Genomic DNA, 27,407 nt, shown 5'->3' with positions numbered 1-27,407 from the left:
GAGCCTCCTGCAAGTAATGAGGGGGTTCCCCTCCCCACTCCCAGGGGTCTCTCCCACTGGAGGTAGGGACGAGGAGGTGGTCCCCTTCTCTCTCCCCCAGCTCCCCCTGCCTCCCTCTCCCTGCCCTGGCAGGGGATGAGGTAAGACTCTGGAGCTCAGGCACCGCCGGGCCATTTGCATAATAATAATCGAGCGGGTTTCTCTCTCTCTCTCTCTCTCTCTCTCTCTCTCTCTCTCTCTCTCTCTCTCTCTCTCTCTCTCTCTCTCTCTCTCTCTCTCTCTCTCTCTCTCTCTCTCTCTCTCTCTCTCTCTCTCTCTCTCTCGGGGGAGGGGATGGTCGGGCTGGAGGAACCCGCAAAGAGGGACTGAAGCGAAGACACACACACACACCCCACCGCCGGCTCCTCCGGCAAGCAGGCAGGCGGCAGCGCAGCTCTGAGCCAGGCAACCCGAGGCTCTGCCTACAGGTACTTGGGGAGGGGGGATCGGACCCGGGAGGGGGGAGTGGGGAGAGACGCTCCCCCCGCCCAGCTCTGCCTCCCAGCGTAGCCATTGCGCGATCGTCACTGGGCAGCGAGGTCCGGGGCGCACCGGTTCTGCTCCGCGCAACTTGGGTTTTGTTTTTTTTGAGGGGGTAAGCTTTCTTTTTGGGGGGTGTGGGTCTCAAGAAAGGAAGACGTGCCCCCCACCGACCCCCTGCTATCCCGATCCAGAGCCAGAGATCTGCTCCTGCAACTTTCCGGGCTTGCTTTCTTTGTGCCGTGGAGAGCGCAACAGATCCGACCGGAGAAGCGACCGGACGGGGAGGGGTGGGCAGCGGTGCTCGGGCATGTCCCAAAGTGGGGGGTCGGGGTCGGGTTCGGTTCGAGGGACGGGGAGCTGTTGAGCCCCCCCCCCCAAAAAAAACTGTGCCAAGGAAAAGCCGCTGCGCTCTGGGGAAGGTGGCCAAGAACAATAGGACGGGGGGGGGGCACACGCCACCTTCTTCCTCTGCCCCCTTCCCACCATTAGTGGGAGCACATGCTCATCCCCAAGAAGGGGGCATGTCGGAGGGGGCCCCGCGAATTAAACGCCCCCCAATCTATTCTGGAGGAAGAGGAGCTGGAAAGTTGGCGAGGCTTGGAGGATCGCTCCCTTCCCCGGGCGGACCCGGCATGCCTTCCACCGGCGTGCCCCCCACCCCACCCCCAATTCGCATGGCTGGCCGGGCGTCGTGGGATCCCGCTAGCTACCACCCCGCCCGGCTCCTCCTTTGGGGTCGGCTGCAAATCGCCACCTGCTCTGCCTAGGAGGAGGAGAAGGCGAGGGAAAGCCCTGGCAAGCTGGAGGTCCCAGACGCGCCCCCCAAAAAAACCCCATTGCTTCTGGCGCTGGTCCCGGGAGACTGGGACTCCCGCTCTTCCTCTCCAGATGAGCAGCCGCGCAAGAAAGACAAGCAGGGCGGGAAAGCGTTCATAGAAGAGGCGAAAAGAGACGACCGGCGGTGCCCAACCCCCAGAAGGGAGATCTATATATCGCCCCACCTTCAAGTTATCGGATGGGGGCGACCCGAGCTGCAGGGAAGTTAGAAGCAGCGGGGCTGGTCGGACCTCTCCGCCCGTTGCCTCCTTTCCCTTGTTCCGGCGAGGTCTTAGAGATGTGGGGAGGGGGCACGCATCGCCTCCTGATCATCCATAGCGAGACTCATTCATCGAAAGACAAAAAACCCCAACGGATCATCTCCTAGTTGGAAAGGAGAAATGATTCAAAGGCAAGGGTGGTCGCGATGGACTGGTCGCAATTTCAAGCGCCCACCCCCCCCCGTCTCCAAAGAGGCGCGCATCTCTTGCCGCGGGGAGCTGCGCGCGCGGGGGGGTGCTACTCTGCCCCTTATTGCAGCAGCACCAGGCAATGTCTCTCCTTGGAGTCTGTCCCGCTAAAAATGCTCTTTTTCTCCCGGGGGGGGGGTGGGATGTGGAGGAATGGGGGGCAGTTTTGGCGGGCGCGTAATCTCATGGGCCTTAGCAAGGACGGGAGTTTGCAGTTTAGGAAGGGTGGGGAGAGTTTGGCGGGGCTGGATCGCGGAGGTGGGCGTGAGATCAGGCCCCGCTCCCCGCCCCACCAGTTCCCTGTGCGGACGGGGAACGATTCCCGACGAGCCTCTTATTGCGCTTTGCGCGCCCGAGGATATGGAGGCGCCTCTCTTCCCTCCCGCTAATTAAAACATCTCACTGTATGTGTGTTGTTGTTTCTTGATGTTGTTTTTGCAGAGCAGCCCCTGCTTCTCCCCGCGGAAAACAAGCGGCTCCACCTGTTCCCAGCCCCCGTGGATGCCCCCGTCCCGCGAGGGATTCCCTGGACTGAGGAGCTTCCAAATCAGGAACTTCTGTTGCTGCTGCTGCTGCTGCTGCTGTTGTCTGCCTGGCCGCTTGCCTTAAACGCCCCCTGCTGGAATCTGCTGCCGCAGCGCCATCATGGCCACCCCTTGACCTCTGTGCCCCTGTCGCCAGCCAGCCCGCCAAGCTCTCCTCTGGCCCGCTAGCGGAGGCGGTTTCAGGGTAGCGCAACTGTTTTGGCTGCAACGGGCACCGCGACCATGCCGTAGAACGAAGCACGAGAGGCTGGGTTTTACCATCGCACTGGGTGCCCCTTAACTTTGAGAGCCCAACATCCACTGCCGCAAAGATGGAGAAGACGTACTCTCTGACGGCGCACTATGATGAGTTCCAGGAGGTGAGGTACGTCAGCAAGTACAGCAGCAGCGGCACCCTGCCCAACGGGTTCAACCTTCAGCTGGGCGCACCGGTGCCCAAGAAGCCTCGCTGCGGACTTCCCCGCTGGAGCCGGCGCGAGATCTGCCTCCTCTCGGGCCTGGTCTTCGCAGCGGGGCTCTGCGTCATTCTTGGCTGCATCCTGGTTTTGAAATATGTGGCCCTCGAATATGACGCCTACTGCCTCAAGGGCTGCCAGGAGCGCAAGGCCCTGGTCAAGGTGTCCCGCTTCGTCGCCGGCAACATTGACCACACCATTGACCCCTGTAAAGACTTCTACTCCTTTGCCTGTGGCGGCTGGCTGAGGCGGCACGCCATCCCTGAGGACAAGCTCATCTATGGCATCATCGCCGCCATCGGCGAGCAGAACGAGGAGAAGCTGCGGCGTCTGCTGCTGAGGCCCATCCGAAGGCCCTACCAGGCCTCGGCCGAGCGGAAGGTCAAGGAATTCTTCCGCTCCTGCCTGGACATGGCTGAGATCGACCAGCAGGGCGCACGGCCCATGCTGGACGTCCTCGAGGACTGTGGCGGATGGGACATGGCCGCCACCACAGCCAGGCAGGCGCGATGGGACTTCAACGAGCTCCTCTACAAGACGCAGGGGGTCTACAGCACGGCTGTCTTCTTCTCCCTCACGGTCAACTTGGACGACAAGAACTCCTCGCGCTACGTTATCCGGGTAAGTCGGACCCCGCTGTTTGTGGGAAATGAGATTGGATGGGGCCAGACATGGGTCACCTTTGCTATCCTGGCCCCCTCAGCGAGGCCAACATTTGGTGCCCCCAAATGGATCTTCTCAATGATGGATCTTCTCAATGTGGCGCCCCCTTGGCTCAGCGGCCTGTGCAGGGGAATGGCGCTAAATTCAACACTGGGTTGAGCCTTTTGGTGTAAGCCGATCATAGAACTGCAGAGTTGGAAGGGGCCACGAGTGTCATCTAGTCCAACCCCCTGCAATGCTGGAATCTTTTGCCCAACGTGGGGCTCGAACCCATGACTCTGAGATCAAGAGTCTCATGTTCAACCAACTGAACTATCCTCACTGAGTGTCCTCACACAGGAGGGGCCACAGGGTGCCAGAACTGGACCGCTGGTCCTTCTGTCTCAGCATTGTTCTAGGGTGTGCCTGGAGCCATTTACATGTGCAGCTTTGTCGACCCCTAGTGGCTGACTCTTGTTCACTGCCTCTGATCGGATGCATGCGTGGTACATGTTTTCCTGTGGGCTTTTCCCTTTTGCAACCTCACATGTCCCCCCCCCTCCTGCCTTTGTGTGTGTATTACTGGACACTTTTGTTGTCTTTGCTGCGAGAGGTGCACTTTTGCTGTGCAAGTGTACTTTTGGCATTCATTGGTGTTCTTTTATCCGCTTCGTAGCTGCGCATTTTCAGTGGAAACATCAGATCACAGGGTGGAGGGTGGGGAGGGACTCAGGCGCATAATTCAACGATTATTATATGCACTTACAGCCATATTGCACCTCATCTTCCAAGAGTTAACAAAAGGAAGACGTCCCTTTCATAGTGTTCATTATCTGCTCCCTCTGTCATGCATATTCAGTGAGGCTGAAGTCAGACAATCGTTTCTGAGGCAGCCAAAAGTGGCTTGCGAGAGGATGCGCTTCCTTTGGCAAGGCACACCCACACACCAATTTCTTTTGCCCCGCTCTCAGCTCTAGACAAATAGGTTTTAGCAGCAATACAGACACCTGCTACCGTAAGCCTGTTGCCTGTTGAGCATAGGAGAGAGTGGGATAAGTTGCTACAGGAAGATTTCCGTGCTGCCTTTTGGAAGGAGGGATGGTAGGACACCTGCTCGGAGTGCAGAAGGCCCCAGGTTCAATCCCTGACAGCATCTCTAGGTAGGGTTGGGTTGAAAGTCTTCCTGCCCCAAACCCTGAAAACTTGGACAGCTGCTGCCAGTCATTGAAGATGAACGAGTGGACTGACTCAGTATAATAAGGCAGCTTCCGATGTCTGTGCGAAAAGGAACAACAGCAAAAGCCTGTCTTCAGCTTAAGGGTTGCAATATTTCTGCTTTGCAGGGGGTTGGAATAGATGACTCTTGGGGTCCCTTCCAATGCTACAATTCTATGGTTCTGTACCAGCAGTTCCCCAGATTTTGTAGTGTTCAGGTACAGGCAGTTTGTGCCATTTGGCAATTGATGGGTTTTCTAGCCGTTAAGAGATACTAAACTGTCCACACCTCCTCATGAAACCGAGTAAGAGATTAATAGAAGCACATGGATTTGATTTCAGGTGACACTCCCTCCCCCAGACCCTTTATCTTAGAGCACCTGATGTGTGCGGTTGTTATCATTCCAATTTATCTCTTGTCCTTCTTCCCAAAGCAGTTCAGGGTGGCAAATGAACAATGCATGCATTGCAATCATAATGCAAAACTCTTATCTCTCAGCCTTTGTTCCAAAAGCCAGTGGAAAGGGAATCATGCAAGCGACCTCACAGGGCTGTTGTGAAAATGAAGCAGGCATAGAATCATAGAACTGGAAGGGACCACGAGGGTCATCTAGTCCAACCCTCTGAAATGCAGGATTCTTTTGCCTAACATGGGGCTTGAACCCACAACCCCAAGATTAAGCGTCTCATGCTCTACCAACTGAGCAATGCATGCAATGTGTATGGACAAAAGGTCAGCCATAGAAGCATGTAGGACACTACACACACACACAGTGCTCACGCGGCCAAATGCTTGTGAATATAATATGTAATTTATATGCCACCTGCTGCTACACAAGCCACTGGGCAGTTTGCAGCAGACAAATGGGATTTCAAAAATCCATAAAATAATGCAGTCCTGAAAAACATTTAATAAATCAGGCCATCAGGTCTCTCCTCCTCCTCCTCCAAGCGCCTGCCAAAACAGATGCATCAGAACCAGTCGACTAAAACTATAAAGAGGTGGGGTCAGAGGCACCTCAGTTCCACTTATGAGGAGCCACCACTGAAAAGACCCTTTCCTAGGCTCACAGCCCCCGTGTTCTTCATCCAGGCTAGGCACCCCCAAGGCCTCATCTGCTGATCTTGGGGTGCAGGCAGGTCAATATGAGTCACAGGCCACCAGCACAGAGCTCCCCTGCTATTGGTTACCCATCTATCAACATGGTACTTTCATAGAAGAGAGAACATCAAGATGCATGTGCGGCAATCACGTAAAGCTCTTGGGATGCAGTTTGTGTGTTTGTGTGTGTTGTGTGATGCATGTCCTGTCCTTCAGACTCGACAGAATTACCTGCATGGGGGTTATAGGGACAGAGGTGAAATTCAGTTCCTATCCCCTTTTGAACCGAACCCACTTCATCCATGCACCATCGTGTTGTAGCACAGCCATCCTTCAAATTCCGCACTTCTCTCCAAATTTTGTCATTCAGTTCTCCAAGCAAATAATATGCACAAAGCTATACATATTATGGGGTTGTTGTTGTTGTTTTTTAAAAAATGCATTCGTTTGCAGAAGTAACATTCAAAAATGCTTTTATATTCAAGAAGATTGCTTGCAAAAAATTGCATATGTTGGACAAATTGCATATATAGAAAAAGGCAGTAGACTAAAATGCTGGCAGTTTTCTGCAAGGGCTTCAATAAAGTAAAATAACATGTAAAATCCAGAAATGTGGAGAAGTGGACTTTTAAGCTTGGAAAAATGAGAAATGGGTCGAAACCAAAAATGGACCGCCCTGCCCACCCCTTTTGGGTTAAGGGCATACCGTATTTGAACTGGAACCATATGCCTACTGTCTTAGCTCAAAACAGTTACCTCTGTCCATGTTTAAATTAACCTCACAACAATGAACTGTTCACATGAATTCAGGCAACCAGTTCTTTCTCTCCTAAATGTGCAATAACTTTGATGGAGGGAGCCTAGTGGAACGGAGAGGTGCATCAGAACAGGGGGGTGGGCACCTCCTGCTCCCAGTTCCATCTCCGAAAGACGAGGCAGATTCTGCATTGCCGCCATCTTGCAGTGGGATGAGGTGGGCAAGGTAGGCAAGGCTCTGGTCAAACGTAGTTTGTGGGGTTCACCCCAGGGGTGCTTGTGCAGGAGAAGCTCTGCGTAGGTGAGCCTTATCTTATTCCTTGACCAGGTGGCAAGAGAAACAAGGGTGGGGCGGATGTGGTCCTCTGCATTGCAACTTCCACCAGCCCTGAGCAATTATCCATGCTGACGGCTAGGAGTTCTCCCTCCACGGCCGGAGGCAGAATGTGCCCCTGAATACCAGCTGCTGGGAAACACAGGTGAGGAGAGGACTGCCGTGCTCAGGTCTTGCTTGCAGGCAACCTGGGACGTCTGGTTGGCCACTGCAAGAAGCCTTCAACATTTTGGGTGTGTATCAGTTTAGAAAAGAGGCAAGGAAGCAGGGATGCGACAGAGCTGCGTAATATCGATGCCCGGCATGGAAAAAGTCGAGACCGGGAAGGTTTCTCTCTCATAATACTCTGGAACGTCCAGTGAACCTGAACAGTGGTAGATTCGGGACAGGCAAACGAAGAACTTCTTTACACAGCACAAAGTTAAACAATGGAATGCACTTCTACAAGACACAGGGGTGGCAGCCACCAGCTTGGGTGGCTTTTAACGGGGATTGGACAAATTAATGGAAGGTTCTAAGGCCACCAGAGGCTATGAAGCATGATGACTATGTTCTCCCTCCACTCTCGGAGGTAGCACGCTGGGGACCGCAAGTGCGAAGAGTGGGCTGTTGCATTCTGGTCCTGCTTGTAGGCTTCCCATGGAGACCTCTGCTTGGCCACTGTGAGAACAGGATGCTGGACTAGATGGGATACTGGTCTGATCTAGCAGCCAATCTCTTTTTTTAGGTTCTTATGAGCTGGACTCCAACAGCAGCTGGAGGGTCCCATCCATGCCTTAAAGGCCGGCAAACTTATTAGAATCAAATCAAATGAAATCCTAGAAGAGTTGGCAGGGACCACGAGGATCATCTCATCCAACCTTCTACAATGCGGGAATCCTTTTGCCCAACGTGGGGCTTGAACCCACTGCCCTGAGAGGAAGAGTCTCATTCTCTACCGACCGGATTATAAAGGTCTGTGTTTTTCCTGGACTCGAGCAGGGGTGAGAAACTCATGGCTGCCAGATGTTGCTGGATTGCAGCTCCCATACCTGAGCTAGGGGTAGCTAGGAAGCTGCCATATCTAGCCCAGTGTTGTCTGCTCTGACGGGCAGCAGCTCTCTTAAGGTCTCAGGCAGATAAACTCTTTCTTCTCCATCAGTACCCGATTTTTGGATAAGCCAGCAGCTGAAGTACATTCTCCCATCCCTAGACCCGTAGTGGACAGTCAATGACCTGGGGGCCAGTTAGGTCCACCAATATCCTCCCCATTTGGATCACAGGGCTGTTCTGGCTGAGCCACGCACACTTGCCCTACACCTGATGTCCCTTATGAGGTCAGGTATGGGATGGGTAAAGTTGTGGCTGGACCAAAAATGGGGTTTGCAGGCGTTGCAAATGCCAGAGAGTGAAAGGGCAGTCCTGAGGCTTTGAAGGCCTGGTGATCAGCTGATGGTTACAGTTCCAAAGCACCACCCACTGGATGGGGCAGAAACAGGTCACCTGACATCATCGTGATGTCAGGTGACGGGCAAGTGGGCGGCCTCAGCCAACCAGTCAAATGTGGCCAGCAGGAGGAAAGTGCCTGCTGTCCCCCCCCCCCACAGCTACTGCCCTGTACAAATGGATGTTGTTGTTGTTTAGTCGTGTCCAACTCTTCGTGACCCCGTGGACCAGAGCACGCCAGGCACTCCTGTCTTGCACTGCCTCTCACAGTTTGGTCAAACTCATGTCCGTAGCTTCGAGAACACTGTCCAACCATCTCATCCTCTGTCGTCCCCTTCTCCTTGTGCCCTCAATCTTTCCCAACATCAGGGTCTTTTCCAGGGAGTCTTCTCTTCTCATGAGGTGCCCAAAGTATTGGAGCCTCAGCTTCAGGATCTGTCCTTCCAGAGCACTCAGTGCTGATTTCCTTAAGAATAGATAGGTTTGATCTTCTAGCAGTCTGTAGGACTCTCAAGAGTCTCCTCCAGCACCATAATTTGAAAACATCCATTCTTCGGCAATCAGCCTTCTTTATGGTTCAGCTCTCACTTCCATACATACTGGGAATACATACACTTCCCATACTGGGAAAACCACAGCTTTAACTATACAGACCTTTGTCAGCAAGGTAATGTCTCTGCTTTTTAAGATGCTGTCTAGGTTTGTCATTGCTTTTCTCCCAAGAAGCAGGCATCTTTTAATTTCGTGACTGCTGTCACCATCTCCAGTGATCATGGAACCCAAGAAAGTAAAATCTCTCACTGCCTCCATTTCTTCCCCTTCTATTTGCCAGGAGGTGATGGGACCAGTGGCCATGATCTTGGTTTTTTTGATGTTGAGCTTCAGACCATATTTTGCGTTCTCCTCTTTCACCCTCATTAAAAGGTTCTTTAACTCCTCCTCACTTTCTGCCATCAAGGTTTTGTCATCTGCATATCTGAGGTTGTAGATATTTCTTCTGGCAATCTTAATTCCGGTTTGGGATTCATCCAGTCCAGCCTTTTGCATGACGAATTCTGCATATAAGTTAAATAAGCAAGGGGACAATATACAGCCATGTCGTACTCCTTTCCCAATTTTGAACCAATCAGTTGTTCCTTTGTAAGGTAAAGGGACCCCTGACCATTAGGTCCAGTCGTGACCGACTCTGGGGTTGCGCGCTCATCTTGCATTATTGGCCGAGGGAGCTGGCGTATAGCTTCCAGGTCATGTGGCCAGCATGACAAAGCCACTTCTGGCGAACCAGAGCAATTGGTTTTGATTGCAGAGAAGACAAGCTAATGGGTCAGTCAATATGGACGGAAAATCAGAGGGTGACATTTATTCCATAGTCTTTCACTCTGGTAAGAAAGAAGGTGCTTTGTGTACATGCCACTCTTTCCCTGGGAAGGAGATGGCCAAAGTTTTCCCACCAATTATCTGGAGGGAATTTGCCATCATGCTATTATGATTGTTCAATCAGTGCAAGTATTTCTGCTTGCTGGACAGAAACATTTCCCTTCTCCCCATTGCACTGTTCCTGGGGCCTAAGGGCCAAGGTCCCTCCCCCCCCTAAAATATTTGGAGGGACCAGGGACCCCAAAGTTGATGGGCATTGCCATTTAAAAAGTGTGTGTACGCACCCTGTCTTGTGATCAATTTTGTGGGGCAGAGCTTACTTGCCTCCCCCCATATTTTATTCACATTGGCACCCCTCTTGGGGGGGGGGTTTCTTCCAGCCCTCCAGAGCGGAATGGAGGGAGGGTTCTGTTTTTTAAAAAAAGGGCTGTCAATCGTTTCAAATGATTATTACAGCATCTTGAGCTCCTGGTAATATTGTGAGGCTATATTGTCAGGAAGATGGGCTATGCCTCCCCACCCACCCCCAAAATTCACATTCGCAGCAGTAATCAAGAAATCACCTTACACAGGAGAACACTCCACTTTAAGAAAAGGAGGTTTCAGATTTGTAATTAATGCATCACAATCAGCGGCTGGGTCGATGCTTTCCTGCGGCAATTAGCGACATGTATTTGCAAATGAGGAACCTGACTTTGGGTTACTTTCCAGGCAGAACAGCAAATCTGAGCAAGCCATCAGTTAATTGGGGGGCGAGTTTGCAACACAGAAACTCCTCCTTGTCTTGCTTTGATTGCAGCCCAGACTGGTGTCTTTCTTTGCAGATGTCTTTTGCCATTTTCCATTGATGAAATAATAGTGAATTAGTGCCAGATTTGCTGTCCACAACACAACATTCTGCTTTAGTAGTTGTTCTGCAATACTTCCCCAGTGATGCCGTATTGTTGTGTCTTGGTTGGGGGCACTCTTGCGCTACAGAGCAATAAGAGTGGGCCAACGAAAGCACACTCTGCAATGTTTGCGCTGAGGGGGATCACAGGGTTTCAGCAGGAATTTGCAGGGCATGCAGTGGTTGGAAAGGAAGCAGAGTGAACATCTGCAGGTGTGAACAGTATTGAGAGTTCAAACCAATTGCATATAACGGGCTCTTTCCCATCCTGGGTGAAAATCATCATGGATGCACAATAAGGAGGCCATCTGAAGAGGCCCAACAGCCCCCTCAATGCAGAAAGCGTTTTTGCACATTTACTGCATTTTAACTGTAGGGCTTGAACCTGGGGGCTTTCTGCAGGTGGAGCGCTTTCTCTGCCACCAGCTCTTTGATCCCCTCTCACAGCTTTTGTAGATTTTTAAAAAGTTTTTGGAAGATGGGACGTGCTAGTAGAAGTCGATGGATGTTGGAAGATTCAGGACAGATAAAAGAAAGGAGCCTTTCACACAGTGCGGTGTTACACTGTGGAACTCACTCCCACAGGAAGCAGGGTCAGGGCACTTTTGCAGGAGCAGGGCATCCCTTTTCACCACCAGAGCCAAAACAGGAAGGTGCTATCCTGGCCCTGCCAAAGCCTCTCTTAACCTGGGTGATTGGCAAACCAGCCCAGTACTATTTTGCCTATGTCCTCTTATTGCCTCCAATTTTCCCGATGGGGCATATGAGCTTTTAAAAGCTCTGCAATGGGTAAATTATAGGGAGGTGGGTAGGAAATGGGTTGCGGCTAGAAAGCTGCCGACCAGGGCCATGTCATGAGGATGCGGGAACCTGCTCCCCATTGTGCCTTTGAAGCTCCCCAAGGAAAAGGCCTCAGAGCCAGAAACAGGAGGAAAGGAGTGCAGGTTTAGAAAAGTGAAATAAATTAAATGAACAATTTCAAAGCCTGGCTAACGAAGGCTGTGGTAATCGATAGCTCGGAAAGGCCAAGAACGTAGGCCAGGGACCTCTTCTGCCAGTGCCTTTCCTCTACCACCCCCAAGAACTGAGCCGGTTCTGAAGCCCAAAGCTGGTGTGCAATGCAAAGAGCACACATTTAATGCACAGTTTGTTCCATTACCCTTGCAATTTGTTCCCCTGGTGAAGTGGCTTGCATATTCCTTTATTTCTTTATTTGTGTGTGTGTGTTGACATTTGCTACAGAGACAAGGAGGCTGCCGTCTGGCCTTCCGGCCCGTTGCCCAAGCACGGCTTAGCGAGGAAAATGAGGGAGCCACAGCCGGCTCTCTCACCAGCCGCCAGCACTAACAACTGCCTGCTCGGGCCCGCAAGGTGCTGCCGGGTGTGCGGTGCCAGGGCCTTCATTTGCATGGCGGAGGCGCTTCTTTTATGCCCAAATTAACAGGGCTTCGGCGGGAGGGGGAACTTCGCCAGGCAATTTCCCTCCCCGTAATTGCAGTGTTTAGCAAAAGCAGCACACCAGGCAATTTTCCAGACTAGCGGTGGATTCGCAAAGGCGGGAGGAGGAGGAGGAAGAGGAGGAGGGTGCCTCCATGTATGTGTTCAGGAGGACAGCAACAGAAGGACTCTCCTGATGCAGAGGGTGTGTTGCTCAGTGGGTAGAGCACTTGCCTTGCACGTAGAAGGTCCTGGGGGTTCAATCCTCAGGGGCATCTCTGGGTAGTGCATGCAAAAAGACTCCTTGGAGAGTTGCTGCCAGCCAGTGTAAACAGTACTGAGGTATAGAATCATAAAGGTAAAAGGTAAAGGGACCCCTGACCATTAGGTCCAGTCGTGACCGACTCTGGGGTTGCGCGCTCATCTCGCATTATTGGCCGAGGGAGCCGGCGTACAGCTTCCAGGTCATGTGGCCAGCATGACTAAGCCACTTCTGGCAAACCAGAGCAGCAAATGGAAACGCCGTTTACCTTCCCGCTGTATTCCTATTTATCTACTTGCATTTTGACGTGCTTTCGAACTGCTAGGTTGGCAGGAGCTGGGACCAAGCAACGGGAGCTCACCCCGTCACAGGGATTCGAACCACCGACCTTCTGATCAGCAAGCCCTAGGCTCAGTGGTTTAACCCACAGAGCCGCCTGGGTCCCTATAGAATCATAGAACTGTGGATTCTAAAATGTAATCTAACAGCCTGCCCCCTGCCCCCCCAATTCAGGAATCACAGCTAAAGCATCCCTGACAGATGGTCATCCAACCTCTGCTTAAAAATCTCCCAAGGAAGGAAAGTCCATCACCTCCCAAGGGAGTCCGTCCCACTGTTGAATGGCTCTTGCTGTCTGAAAGTTCTTCCTGATGTTTTCGTCTGAAGGCTGTGACCAGGAGACTTGGGTGTGCCTAATGGTTCTGCTTCCCAGGTGCTCACTGTGAATGGGCAGCTACTTCAAGCTCCACCCCTACCACCATGTCCTCCCTCCTTAGGGTGCTTCACCTGTACGCCAGGCTTGGGCTGGGCAGCAGCCTTCAAACAAAAATTTGTCCCCCGGTAACCTAGGGCCCCTTTGCCTGGGCGCACTTAGAACTTCCCGGGAGGAAACATCGCGAGAGGGAGAATTATTCCGCACCCTCACCCCGCCTGCCAATCTTCTCATGGAAATGGCTCCCTGCCCAAGGCAGTTAACAACCGCTGCCACTCAATTAAGGAAATCTTAAGCCAACGAGTTTTAATTGATTAGACGGCGACATTTGCATGCGGCTGTAGCTGTAGTTTTGGAGGGGAATGCTTCCTTTGGTTCCAAATGGGGCAGGCGCAGGTCGGAATGGGTGCCGTTATTCTGGAAGAGGCTTCTCCCGCTGTGTGAGACTGGGCAAAGGCAGCTTCTCAGAGCACTCCTTGTAAGGACGTGCATCACCTGATCGATCAGGAGTCTTGCAGTTGGAGGCACTGTGCCTCTGAATATACCTGTTGCTGGGAATCGCCATCAACTTTTGCAGCCATAAAAGAGGAATAGATAAATTCATGATCCATGTTCTGTCTCCACTGTCAAAGGTCCTGCTTTTGGGCTCCACACAGGGCATCTTGTTGGCCACTGAGAGATGCTGTGCTAGATGGGTCACTGGCCTAATCCTGCAGGCTCTTCTTACATTCTTATGAGTGCACATCTTCTCAGCTGGCTGAAGCTGCTGGCGGCTTTTGTCAGGTTGGTGAAGGCTGTCTTGAACTCAGGCAGTAGCTTGAACTGCTTGCTAAACCAAAGACAACAGAAAACGTCTGTTCTACCTTCACACAAATCCCCTTTCTTGTCATTTCAACCCACTGTTGAGGTCCTTCCCTGATCCTAAACCAATATTTATACCCTACCCATCTGGCTGGGTTTCCCCAGCCACTCTAGGCGGCTTACAGCATATATAAAAATTGTAAAACATCAGACATTAAAAATTCCCCAATTCTGGGCTGCCTTCAGATGTCTTCTAAAACTAAGGTAGATGTTTATCTTCTTGACATCTGATGGGAGGGCATTCTACAGGGCGGGTGCCACCACCGAGAAGGCCCTCTGCCTGGTTCCCTGCAACCTTACTTCTCGCAGGGAGGGAACTGCCAAAAGGTCCTCGGAGCTGGACCTCAGTGTCCGTTCTGGACAATGGGAGTGGAGAAACTCCTTCAGGTATACTGGGCCAAGGCCGGTTGGGGCTTTAAAGGTCAGCACCAACACTTTGAATTGTGCTAGGAAATGTACTGGGATCCAATGTCGGTTTTTCAGGACCGGTGTTATATGGCCTCTGCCTTGTGGGACATCTTAGGGAGAAGAAAAGTCTAAGGAGTAACCTTATGCAAATCCAGAGTGGTTGGATGGCGCCTTCTACGCCTCCTTCCGGCAACTCCTGCTGCCAAGCTGGTGCCAAATGTCTTGCTCTGCCTTCCTTTGCATCACATCAGCAAGGTGTCGTCTAGGCAGCCCAGGACCAGTGGCGGAGCTTCATGCTCCGGCACCAGGGGGCAGAGAGCAGACGGGGCAGGGCTGTGGCGCGTCCCAGGGACGTGGTGCGCCACCCATAGGGGCATGACGTGCATCCTGGGGGCGTGGTGTGCCGCCCGTAGGGGCATGGCACCCAGCGCGGGCGGGGGTGGGCAGCTACGATGGCACCTCACTGGGGTTGTGCTGCCGGGGGCGGTGCACTCCCCCCGCACTCCTTTTCCTCCGCCAGTGCCCAGGACCTCCAGACACACTGCCCAGACTTGCACCCCAGTGAAGTCATTCCTGCGCTGCTAATACAGCAAAAAACAACAACACGGGAGGCAGCAATTACGAGTTGCCGGCCTCTGCAGCCACAGCAGGCGTTGTGATTCTTCAGGGGTTTGGCTTCACCTCTGCAGGCACACTGCATTGTCTCTCGAAACAGACAGAGGCCCACAAACTCTCTGGAGGAGTAGCAGCCGCCAAGCTGATGTCCTCCGGATGTTGTTGGACTACAACTTCCATCATCCCGGACCGCTGGTCATGCAGGGCAACAGGTTCCCCAGTCACAGAATTGTCTGCAGGTGGGAGGAAGATGGACGTGTTTAAGGGATGCACAACATCCTGCCCAGTTGCTTCGGTGGGGCTGTGGCATGTCTGCCCATGGATGTGCAGACATGCCCCAAGTGATGGGAAATGTGTATGTGCAAATGGGGAGAGGCTGTGTCCTGGGACAGCTCTGCGTCTGCGGGGTTTTTTTTTGCCTGGACTGTTTGCATTAACGTGCGGGAGGAGAAGCAGAGGGCCTGCCCCAAATAGCCATAAATCCAAAGATTTACGGGGCCGGCAAGTGGGGTTGTTCTTTGCTTCCGCTCCTGTCCCTTGAGCATGTGTCAACATGTTATACTGCTCCGTGCCACCCAACCAAGGGGGACCGAAATTGGGTTTACAGGAGAGCTGGATTTCTCTTGGATTTATTGCCCATCTCAGGATTTTTAAAACGTTCCTTAAATCACGGCGCTTATGATAAAAGCCTCTGGAGTAGAGCGGCTCAGTGTGTGTGTGTGAATGCAGGCATGCATTGGGGCATATGTTGGCCAGCCTAAAATTTCACCCATTAAGGGATCTTAAAAGATAGAACTACAGAGCTGTCTAGTTGGAAAGGAGCTCGAGGGTCATCTAGTCCAATCCCCTGCAATGCAAGTTTTGCAGCTAAGGAATCCCTAACAGACATAGCCATCCATCCAACCTCTGCTTAACAACGTCCGATGAGGGAGAGTCACCACTACCTTCCATCCCACTGTCAAACAGCTCTGAATCTCCTTTCTTGGAGCTTGAATCTATTGGTTCGGGTTTTTACCTTCCAGAGCAGGAGAAAGCAAGCTTGCTCCATCTTCCATGAGACAGCCCTTAAGAGATTTGAAGATCGGCTACCATATCACAGATTGGGTTGTTGGTCCTGTTTAGGTGACGCTAAATGACCCCACTCTTTTGGCTGGCCCATTCAACCCAGAATCCTGTTCCCTGCAGAAGCCAACCAGATGTCTCTGGTCAGAGCAGCCCACATCAGCCGGGTACCAAAGGCTTTGGTCAGAGACTAGATAAGGATGGGGATACCCAAGTTCAAATACTCAGATCCCTGGGTGTAACTTTGGGTGCCTCCCTCTCTCCTTACCCTTGTTTTGACTTTTTGTGTTTGCTGCCCTGAGCTCCTTGGGGAGGAAGAGTGAAATATAAATTTAGTAAATGAAAAAATGAAGTAATAAGCTCCTTTGCCTTTAACGGCAGCACAACCCACATTCATTCAGCAAGGAAGCCGTTCCCTCGCCTGGACATGAGTGCTGGGGAATCTTCTGCACCCCAGGCTTCTGCTAAATGCACAGGAGCTGGAGCAGTTTAAAAAAGCTGGCAATCCAGGTAATAGGTCTGGGCTTTGCAAGAGGTTGGAGCAAATAACTCCGCTTTAAAGAGATTAGGCTTTGCTTGTGTCTCTGTTGCGTGGTCCCTGTGAGGTGTCACACGCTGACAGACTGACACAGGCAAATACTGCCTTTTTCCAAATCTCTCCTCCGAAGGCTTTTGAGTGAGCTTCCCGGATGTCTGGATCCGAGCGCCTCTGCAGTCACACAGCCAGCGAGATCCATCATCGTTGCTGTTAGATGATAGTTTCTCAGCTTTGCTTGAAACGGCATAATAGCCGTATGTCAAGATTAATTGACTCCAATTCACAGGACAGGAAAAAGGAGAGTCCTTTGTTAGAGAGGATAATGGACAGACACACGGCTGCGCTGTGTTTCATGGGTTTCTTTTACTGGGCAGGGCATTGATTTGCTTAAGCTGGGAGATGTGACCAGCTATTACAGCCTGACTGCTGAGAGTTAAGAGACTGAGCTGTAAATTGGAAGGTGCCTGCTTTGAATTCTGCCTCTGGCATGGACTCCCAAGGCAGCCTTAGAGTAGACTTTCATTCTCCCCTCCCCTAATCTGCAATATGATGCTCACCTACCTTATAGGGGTGGTGTAAGGATTACAGCAAGATGATGTATGCAAAAAAACCCCACAACCTGTTGATACATGCAACACTATGCTGGTTAGGGCTGTTGGGAGCTCTAGTCCAAAACAGCTGGTGAGCTTCTCCAGGCTGGAGAACCACAGAATTCCCATGAGGATCATCGAGTCCAACCCCCTGCAATGCAGGAAGCTTTCAAACAAAGTGGGGCCCAAATCCCACAACCCTGAGATTAAGAGTCTCATGCTGTACTAATTGAGCTAAGAAGCCTGCTCTATCTTCCTATATACATAGAAATGTAAGGCTGTCATCACGCAGGGTCCATTGGAGGATTTGTAGCGCCATGTTATAATCCTGGAATTTGGGGCTGGCAAGGGGACAAGCGAGCCTGGTGGTTGTATGGGGTGGGGAGGGGACATTTTAGGGGGTCAGTGGTTGGATTATTGGTGAGCAGATGGAAATTCATGCCAGGGAGAAAGTCTATAGTGAAAAGTTCCCCCTCTAGCTCTCATAACACCAGAACCTGTGGACAACAGTGAAGCTGAATGCTGGAAGAGTCAGGACAGAGAAAAGAAAGTACATCTTCGTGAAGCGCATAAACTGTGGGATTCAATCTCACAGGAGACAGTGATGACCACCAATTTGGAGGATTGGGCAAATTCGTGGAGGAGGAGAGGACTATCAAGGGCTGCTAGCCAGGATGTCTATGCTCTGCTTCCACGGTCAGAGGCAGCCATGCTTCTGAATGCCACTTGCTGGAAACCACAGGAGGGGAGAGTTGCATTTTTGCTTGGATAGTGCTTGTGGGTTTCCCACAGGCATCTGGTTGGCCCCCGTGAGAACAGGATGCATTGGCCTGATCAAGCATTAGGAGAAATATTTTAAGTACAAAAAAGTGTTCACTCTTGCTGTGACTTTTCCCTTCCCCTCCTTGCAATTGAGATAGAATTTCTTCAGCACTGTGAACCCAGGTAATTTCAAACAGTGATAATTCAAAGAGCCCTGCATGGGGATCCCACTCTGATTTAATTTCTCATTTGAGATTAAACAATTGGGTGGGGGAGCTCCCCCGTCAGATACCTGTACCCTCTTTCGCTTTGCAGGGATCGTTCATCACTCTCTGCCTTTCTACCTCACCTGTGTCCCCTTTGTCCTCTCCAGGCTGGACGCCTCTTAGTCCTGATTGCTCCGTGTCTCTGTAGCATTTCCTGGCTTCATCACGGCCTCGTAGAATAATATTGGTTCTCTCCCCTCCATAGCTTTTTACATTTTGAGCGGGATCCAAGTCGGAGCTTGCAGGCTCATTTCCTACCCGGCGATGTCAGCCGCCCTCCTGCCTCTGACCTTGCGCGGAGAATTCAGCGTTTCTCAATGGGCCTGAGAATCAAACCATCCATTACATGCAGGCAGCTGTCAGGGTTATGACAGCCATATGCTGAAGCGGGGAGCACTTCCCTGAACCTTCCCACTGGGTAACGCTACCAGCCTGGCAAGAGAAAGGCTGCTGTAGCTGTGTGGGTCACACAGAAGAGGAAAAGGGGAGGTCCTACCAAGAAGCAGTAGAAGGCTGGCCGCCAAAAAATACAAAAACAAAACCCATGCAGGAGTTGTCAACGTGGTGCCCGCAGGGAATGGGCAGTATACCTGCCGGTACCTGCTAGGGTACCTGTGAAAGGTCTCCATATTCTTTCAGAAACCTGCAGGTTTGCTTTTCATGCTCAGTTCCTGCTTGCACAAAAGCCTTTCCTCCCTCCTCGGAAGTGATGGGAGCCTTGCACAGGTTGTTTGGCGGTCCTGTCCCTTGCTCTGTTATTTTAGACGTGGGCTCCGGGTTGCCACCTTTGCCACCTAGCAAAATACAGGACAGGACGGAGGGGGTGGGGTGGTGGCTATTTCCGCCCTACACCTGGTGCCGAAATGACTTCAAAGCATCCATTGCAATCTATTGCAGCCTAACCGGATGACCCCTCTGCAATTTGTCACACACACATATGCACACAAATTTCTAAATCTGTCTGTCCTTTGCTACCCAGAACTTAAGCACATGACCTTACACGCACATGCAGTACTGTGCGACAATACATGCAGGCCAAAAATAAGTAGGGGGGAGGATATTCTGATGAGGGGACAAGCTTTCTGAAAGAAAAAGAAAATATTAGGGAGCGGGAGGAGGGTAAGACTTGTGGAGAGCTATTGGGAATCAGAGAATCGTAGAGTTGGAAGGGACCCCGAGGGTCATCTAGTCCAACCCCCTCAATTTCAGGAATCTCAACGAAAGCATCCAGAACAGATGGTCACCTGACCTCTGCTTTAAAACCTCCAAGGAAGGAGAGTCCACCACCTCCTGTTCCTCTGTCAAACAGCTCTTACTGACAGAAAATTCTTCCTCTTGTTTAGTTGGAATCTCATTTGTTATAACTTGAAGCCATTGGTTCAAGTCCTACCCTCCAGAGCAGGAGACAACAAGTTAAACATACCCAGCTCCTTCAACCACTCCTCATAAGGCTTGGCTTCTCCTCCACCCTCCTCTCTCAAATATATAGATAACCATGTTCAGAATTGGGGCTTCTGAGCTACACTTGCACAAAAGTGCTTGTTTCTAGAGTCTCAGAACCTGTTGCTCTCTGAGGGATGGAGCCTGCAGCTCCCAGGCTGCAGCTCTGCGAACGGGCGCCTTAACCCAGCCGAAGATCTCAGAGAACTGGAAGCGACAACACCAAAGCCTTGCCCTTCCAGCTCTACAATTCTATGGTTCTGTGACGTGGCCCAAATTGCAGTCATGCAAACACAACCACCGCATACCCTACAACATTTCTCTGATGGAAATAGGGACATCCTGTTCTATAATAATAACTTTACTTGGTATCTGAAGAAGTGTGCATGCACACGAAAGCTCACACCTATGACAAACTTAGTTGGTCTCTAAGGTGCTACTGGAAGGATTTTTTTATTTTGTTTCGACTACGTCAGACCAACATGGCTACCTACCTGTAACTAATAACTTTACTAATTATACCGCACCCATTCAACAGGGCTGCGCCACCCTCTCTAAGCGGCTTCCAACACATATAGAAACACAATACACTCGTACCTTGGATCCCAAATGCCTTGGTACTCAGACATTTTGTCTCCTGAACGCTGCAAACCTGGAAGTGAGTGTTCCAGTTTGCGAATGTTCTTTGGAACCCGAACGTTCGACGGGTCTTCCGCGGCTTCCGATTGGCTGCAGGAGCTTCCTGCAACCAATCAGCTTTGGTTTCCGAATGTTTTGGAAGTCAGGCGGACCTCCGGAACGGATTTCGTTCGACTTCCAAGACACAACTGTAAAACAATAAACATTTTTTATAAAAACGTTCCCTAAGCAGGGCTGCCTTCAGAGGGCTCGGGGGTCAGATAACTGCATAGCCCCCAACATTTCTCCAGTGAAAACAGGGACACCCTAAGGAAAACCGGGATCAAATCAGAAACCGGGTCGGCTCCTGTAAATCCAGGTTTTCCCCTGGAAAACAGGGACATTTGGTGGGTCTCTCACCGCCAACCCTCCAGAGGCACCCAGACCCTTCTAAGTCCCCAGAACCTCGTTTCCTAGAGCTCAAAGCAAGTGAGGCCAACAAAGTGATCTGAATAAATCAATTATGTCAGGGCATCTGACTGGTCTTGTGATTGATTCTTCCCTGGCAACAGGCTGCCGCCACCATTAGCTGATTGTTTCTTGACAGGGGAGGCTTTTGTTTGAATAGGATCCCCGGGGTGGGGAAGGAGGAGGAGGGGAGGGAGGGAGGGAGGAGGCTCAGTGGGGTTTGTCAGCTAGCAAGGAATATTGGGCTTGAGATCCCCACCAGTTCCTTTGTTTGCAGGCAAACACATCCGCCTTTCGAGTTCCTTGCTAGAGGGAAAGACTTCCTGTTGCAGATGGTCTTCTGAACAGAATAAGTGTGTTTATTGTCCTGACGGGTGTTTACTGTGGAATTTGTGCAGCATGCAAGTTTTCCCACAGCATCCTCACAACATGATCCTCATCAAAAATGTCTTCCCATTTTAGTTTCCCATTTAAATCCAGATGTACCATTTCAACGGACAAATCTGACATTAAAAATACAAACAAGAATTTGGGGTGGCATTCTCATCAGGATGAAGTCCTGTGGCTACTGCAAAAAAAAAAAAAAAAGCAAAAAAGCATTGCATTCACGAGTAGCATCAACCCCACAATAAACTTAACATTTGGAACCATTCTAAATTGTGAAACAACAATATAATTTCAGCCATGAATATTTGAAAAAAAAGACAGAGTAAAAAAAAGATGTATCCTCTGAGCTTGAACAGAGTGTTTTCCCCTATGCATTAAGTAGACTGCTTAGATATAATTTCGCTTAAGTGGTATATGAATTTTTCTAAATATTTTTTTTTAATAGTTGTAACTTCCTCGTGTGCAAAACTATTTGACCATATACAAGTGGTGGGCAAGTTGCATGACACACAACTCTCTTCTTCAACCAAAAGTTGTGGTCCAGGAACTCAGGATGAAGAGCTGAGAGGCACTGCTGCCTCCCAGTATATGCCGCCTAAGGCAGTTGTCTCACTCTGCCTAAGGGTAGGACCAGCCCTGGGCAGGATGAATTAGGGGCGAAAGAATAAATCCTCTTCTCTTCCTCGCCTGCAGCACCGTTTCCATATTGCTGCAGTTCCCTTTCTGCCAAGAGCAATGTTATTCATCTCGTGGCCATCCTCAGCAAGAACGCTCAATGGCAATGGAAGATGGGAACTGTAGTTCAGCAATATCTGGAGGGCCGAAGGTTCCCCACATGTGCGGCAAGTTTTGCATGGACATGGCCATAGGATGGGAAGAAAGAGGACCCTTCACTCCTCTGTGCCTGATATATTTTCTCTCTACCTTGGCAGATTGATCAAGATGGTCTGACGTTGTCCGAGAGGACCCTCTACTTGGGACAGGATGAGGAGAGTGAAAAGGTGAGTGAAAAGTGTGAACACACAGGTAAATATTATTTAAATATGCTCAGAGTCGAGAGTGAATTTCATGCTCTTTATTTGGCTTGTAGTAGCAACAGAAGAAGAAAAGAATGGCTCTTTCCCCAAAATGTCTGCTTATATACATTATTTACACAATGGGCCTTGCGTGATTGGCTACTTCAGGGCTGCACCTGCAGGCCAATCAGGTCCTGATTCACTTCCACCTGGAGCTGGATTGGGTGACTCCTGCGGACCAATCAGACTGCTGGATTCTGGATCCTTTTGTTCTAGGATTCATCTCAGTACATAACAATTATGCTGGGGGAATTTAAAACATATGAATCCCTGTGGACCCCCATGTGTGGGTAAAGAACAAAATAATCGGCTGGGTGCCTGAGTTCAAAACTGCAGATCTTGCACACTGTAGGATCATCTGCTCCAACCCCTTGTGGGGCAGGAATCTTTTGCCCAACATGAAACTCGAACCCACGACCTTGAGCCAGACATCACCATATACTGGTGGCATGGAATGACAGTGTTCCTCAATATTTGCATAAGAAATAAAATCATGCTGTATCTCAGGAAAATGGCCATTCGAGCCCTGCCCATTTAGTTTGTCAAATGCCTTTTCAAGAAGGACCGTTTGACCAAACCCAGCCTGCTAATTCCTTCATCCCTTCACAGATCTTGGCTGCCTATCGCATCTTCATGGAGAGGCTGTTGAGTTTGCTGGGCGCTGAGAACGTGGAGCAGAAAGCCAGCGAGATTCTGCAGCTGGAGCAAAGGCTGGCCAATGTGAGTCCGCCCCATTCCTCTTCTCATTTCTGAAGGTGGAGGCGGGGCTGGGGAGGAAAAATAAATGAGGGATGAAGTCCAGGGCTGGCCATTCCTGGAAGAGGCGGCCTGTGTCAGATCATACCCCAGCAGTGAACTTCTGGAGCAATTTGTAGTTCCAAGAGGGATTGGGAAGGAATTCATTTTGGTTTGCATTTCAGTGAGAGCTTAGCCGATCATTTGCACATTCTGAAACAATGTGCATACTGGAACATGGCGTTCCTTTGGCACATTTCTGAATTTTGTTGCACACTTCTCCAAACAAATAGTGTGCATACCTAAAATGTGCATTTATCCATTAAAATAGTGCACGGAGATATGCATTATTTCAGAGGGAATTGCTTGCAATGTCAGGCGACATGCTGACAAATCTTCATGAGAATTTTTTTAAAGTAAGGTCGCAAACCGATGCAGAAATGTGGCGAGCTTGAACTTATGATTGGAAAAGTTAGAAATGGGGGGAGTGTGAAGTTGACAGATTCATCCACCCTTAGTTCTGAGTCGCAGGAACAGAGCTTATCTGGGGCGATGCTGATTGCCCCAGGGGAGTTGCTACACCTGTCCACCTGTAGTTCCCACCTGCCAGCACTAAACAATCTCCTGTGAGCACATGCTGGAGGGAAATGAGATGAATGTGGGGGTCACAAGGGGCAAGATGCTGAGTCATTTGCATCTCACATGTTTTCAGATTTGCTGTGAAACTCTGAAGATCTCATTACCTGCATTTAAAATGTGAGATTATAGCTGACAATTCTGAGGGTGCTTTGGGGTGTGCGTTTTGCATTAAAACACAATCCAACCGGCACATGCACACTACCTAGCTGTCATCTCCTTTCCCTAGAGAATCCTGGGAAATGTAGTTCCCTAAAGAGAGGAGTGAGATCTCTAACATCACTCTCACCTAGCTGCCATTCCCAGGATTCTTGGGGGTGGGGCTTTTTCCTGTTTCTGTTTCTTTCCTTTCCTATTATATTTCTATCCCCCCTTCCCTCTAAGCAGCTCAAGACAGTGCATGTGTCTCTTCCTGCTCCTCCTTTTATCCTCATGACAACCCTGTGAGGTAGGTTAGGCGCAGGATCATCCAGTGAGTTTCATGGGTGGGTGGAAATTTGAACCCAAGCTGAGTGAGTGGCAGATTCACAATATGCTCAAAATTTAACACTTGTGGGTTTAAGCAAGCAAGCAAGCAAGCAAGCAAGCAAACAAACAAACACAAACAAACAACCCACCAAGGGGATTCTTTTGCTAAATTTAGCCCAGGGAAGGGCTCAGTGGTAAAGCAATTGCTTGGTATCTAGAAGGATCCGGGTTCAATTTCTGGACTCTTCAGGTAGGGCAAGGGAGTGGCTAACTGTGAAACCCTGGAGTGCTGCTGCCAGTCAGTGTGTTGCTGTTGCTGTTTTTCACATAAAAAGATCACAGTATATAAAATAAAAATAAAAGCAATAACCCAATAATTCCTCCCCCCCCCGAAGAGCCACATTTTAAAAGGGTATGGGATGTTGATCAGGTCAACCAAAGGCCTGGTTAAAAAGGAAGGTGTACAGTATAATGAAGACTCCAGGCGAACTTTCCTGGGGAGAGCATTCCACTGATCTAGCTAAACCAGTGGCCTGATTCTGCACAAGGCAGCCATCCCTATTCCCAATTCTGTTTTTAAAACAAAGACAAAAAACCTTGCATTTTAGCAGCATTATGTCGAAGAATTTTGAAAATAATATCCCCAAAAATCTCTACTCTGGAGCACAAACTATCCACTTTGAGCTCAAGAGGAAGGAGAGGTTCTCTAGTAATTTTCTGTGTGGCTCAAGTACATATTCATAGCAGCATTACAGACGCAAATTCTTACTCATAGGAACAAATTTCCAAAGCTAAATATGCAAAGCAGAAGCCTCTCCAAACCATCGCCTTCCCTCCCTGCCCTTGGGGTAGGGGCCCAGAACGATGGGGCTTCTTGAGCTCTCTGCCTTCATGCCAGCTGCAGCCTTTGCCACGTGGCCAGGATACAGAACCACCTGTTTCCTCTCCTCTTTCTCAGATTACGGTCTCCGAGTACGACGACCTGCGCAGGGACATCAACTCCATGTACAACAAGGTGACCCTGGGGAGAACTACAGCGCATCACACCTCATGTAGGTTTGCAGTTGTATTGGGCTGCTTTCCCCCTTCGGGAGAGAGCAATTGGAAGAAATGAGAGGTGTTTTTTGACTCCACTGGTTCATTCCACCCATGGGTCCCTGCATTCCACTCATGGGCCGTGCATTCCACTCATGGGCCATGCATTCCACACTCATGGGCCCTGCATTCCACTCATGGGTCCTGCATTCCACATTCATGGGCCCTGCATTCCACTCATGGGCCGTGCATTCCACACTCATGGGCCCTGCATTCCACACTCATGGGCCCTGCATTCCACTCATGGGTCCTGCATTCCACACACATGCGCCGTGCATTCCACTCATGGGCCGTGCATTCCACACTCATGGGCCGTGCATTCCACACTCATGGGCCCTGCATTCCACTCATGGGCCGTGCATTCCACACTCATGGGCCCTGCATTCCACACTCATGGGCCCTGCATTCCACTCATGGGTCCTGCATTCCACACACATGCGCCGTGCATTCCACTCATGGGCCGTGCATTCCACACTCATGGGCCGTGCATTCCACACTCATGGGCCCTGCATTCCACTCATGGGTCATGCATTCCACACTCATGGGCCCTGCATTCCACTCATGGGCCCTGCATTCCACACTCATGGGTCCTGCATTCCACTCATGGGCCGTGCATTCCGCACATGGGCCATGCGTTCCACACACGGGTCATGCATTCCACTCCATAGGCCATGGAGGTCTTGTCCATGGCTGATACAATCAAGCTGCCACTTCTTTAACTGGAGGCTTCAACCCACCTTGACACAGTCTTTATAGACCATGTCATAGCCCCGCCCCTCAGTCAATCAGGAGCCCAGGCTCCCCTGGGTCCTAGCTCTGCTCCTCTCTCTATCAAAATGGCTGGATTTGGTTAAAGCCACTTGTTGCCTGTTTCATATGACAGTGACGGGAAATCTGTGGCCCTCCAGGTGTTGCTGGACTCCAGCTCCCAGCAGGAATGATGGGAATTGTAGTCCATCAATATCTGGACTACATTCACCATCCCTGTCATGCACAGAATGAACAGTCCAAAAAAAAACCCAGTCATACCTGGAAAGAACTGTACACAATAATGGTCAAAAGGACAGAAATTACTTGTTGTTTACTGCTGCAACAATTGTTTTCTCAAAAATTATCTTCTGTACCATGAAAATAAATAAAAACAGAATATATATATATAAAAGGACAGAAACAGGATACATTCTGGGAAGCTCTTATTTTTAATCATCCCCAGTTCAAATGGAAGAGGCTCCTTGACAGAATATTCCATGACAATTTTTCCGAGGACGAGGAGGTGGTGCTGTTGGCCACAGACTACATGCAGAGGGTGTCCGAGCTTATCCCACACCACACCTATCAGGTAAGGATGTGGCCGAGAGGAAGCCGGCTTGCTATCTCTCAGCCTGGCCTACCTCACAGGGCTGTTGGTCGCAAGGCCGACCTACAGAGCTGAACCTAATTGGTTGAATGGGAAGCCTTCTTGTTGCAATTTGATGCCCGCAGAAAACTGCATGGATCCAGTTCTCCCTCCAGCCTGGATTTCTGGAGTCCCAGAAAGACAATAGCTGCCTCAGGCTATGCGCAGAAGATCTCGTGCATACGGGTGCCATGTGCCACAGTGCACCAGTTTGCAAAAGGTGTTTGGTGGTGGTTCTTGCTGGCTACTCCTTTTGCTGGTTTTAATTGGACATTTAGCCTCATTACGATGGCTTTTACTGTGCTGTCCTGATCCCTTTAGCATCAACCTTTCTTCCACAATTTGGTGTGCTTTCCTAAGCCCATATTATACGTTTAGCAAAACAAAACAATAAGTCCTTCCCCCCCCCCACACACACACTGCCACTTCAGACTGCCATGGTGTGGCTTTCCATGTCTGAATGCTTCCCACCGTTCTCCAAAATGATGTGAACTCATTTCCCTGATATGCTAGCTTTCTACATGCAAGGTGGTCCTGCTGGTGGACAAGTAAGGTGTTGCAGCCGGGGGAACTGGCGCACATGATTTTGCCACATCTGATTTTGCCGCATCTGAAAACGTGGGCCTCTGAGAAAAGAGAGAGAAATGAGGCATATATGGGTTCTTTATTTCTCCTCACCCAACCGGACCAGGATATGCAACGTCCGAGCCCCCTCCTAAACCGTTTGCGCTTCTTCTGCTGCAGGATCCTCCACAACTACATGCTGTGGCGCATTGCAGTGGTGCTGAGCGAGCATCTCTCGACGCCCTTCCGAGACGCCATCCACGAGCTCGCCAAGGAGATGGAGGGGCCGAGAAGCAGATGGAGCTGGGAAAGTGTGCTTAAGCCAGGCCAACAAGCACTTCGGGATGGCTTTGGGCGCTCTCTTTGTGGAAGAACACTTCTCTTCTGCCAGCAAGGCCAAGGTAGGAGCCAGCGCAAGATGGCAGAGGGTGGGCAGGCAAGGTTCTGATTGGGTGGGGGAAAA

The 27,407-nt window shown here is 50.5% G+C and overlaps 1 protein-coding gene across 1 annotated transcript in view; it reads left to right on the top strand.

The window, feature by feature from the left end:
- The first annotated feature begins 2,494 nt into the window (after positions 1–2,494).
- Positions 2,495–27,407, top strand: part of ECEL1 (endothelin converting enzyme like 1) — a 44,914-nt gene continuing 20,001 nt past the window's right edge. The window contains 9 exon segments of the mRNA XM_035133227.2: positions 2,495–3,429; positions 21,907–21,975; positions 22,660–22,770; positions 24,848–24,913; positions 24,915–24,941; positions 26,198–26,305; positions 26,307–26,323; positions 27,125–27,241; positions 27,243–27,345. Coding sequence (XP_034989118.2) covers positions 2,665–3,429; positions 21,907–21,975; positions 22,660–22,770; positions 24,848–24,913; positions 24,915–24,941; positions 26,198–26,305; positions 26,307–26,323; positions 27,125–27,241; positions 27,243–27,345 — 1,383 coding nt within the window. The 5' untranslated portion in view covers positions 2,495–2,664.

The sequence above is a fragment of the Zootoca vivipara genome, chromosome 5, assembly GCF_963506605.1.
Source record: "Zootoca vivipara chromosome 5, rZooViv1.1, whole genome shotgun sequence".
In the NCBI taxonomy this organism is placed as follows: domain Eukaryota; kingdom Metazoa; phylum Chordata; class Lepidosauria; order Squamata; family Lacertidae; genus Zootoca; species Zootoca vivipara.
Note: the sequence above shows the minus strand (reverse complement) of the source record. Positions and strands in the feature narration are given on the sequence as shown.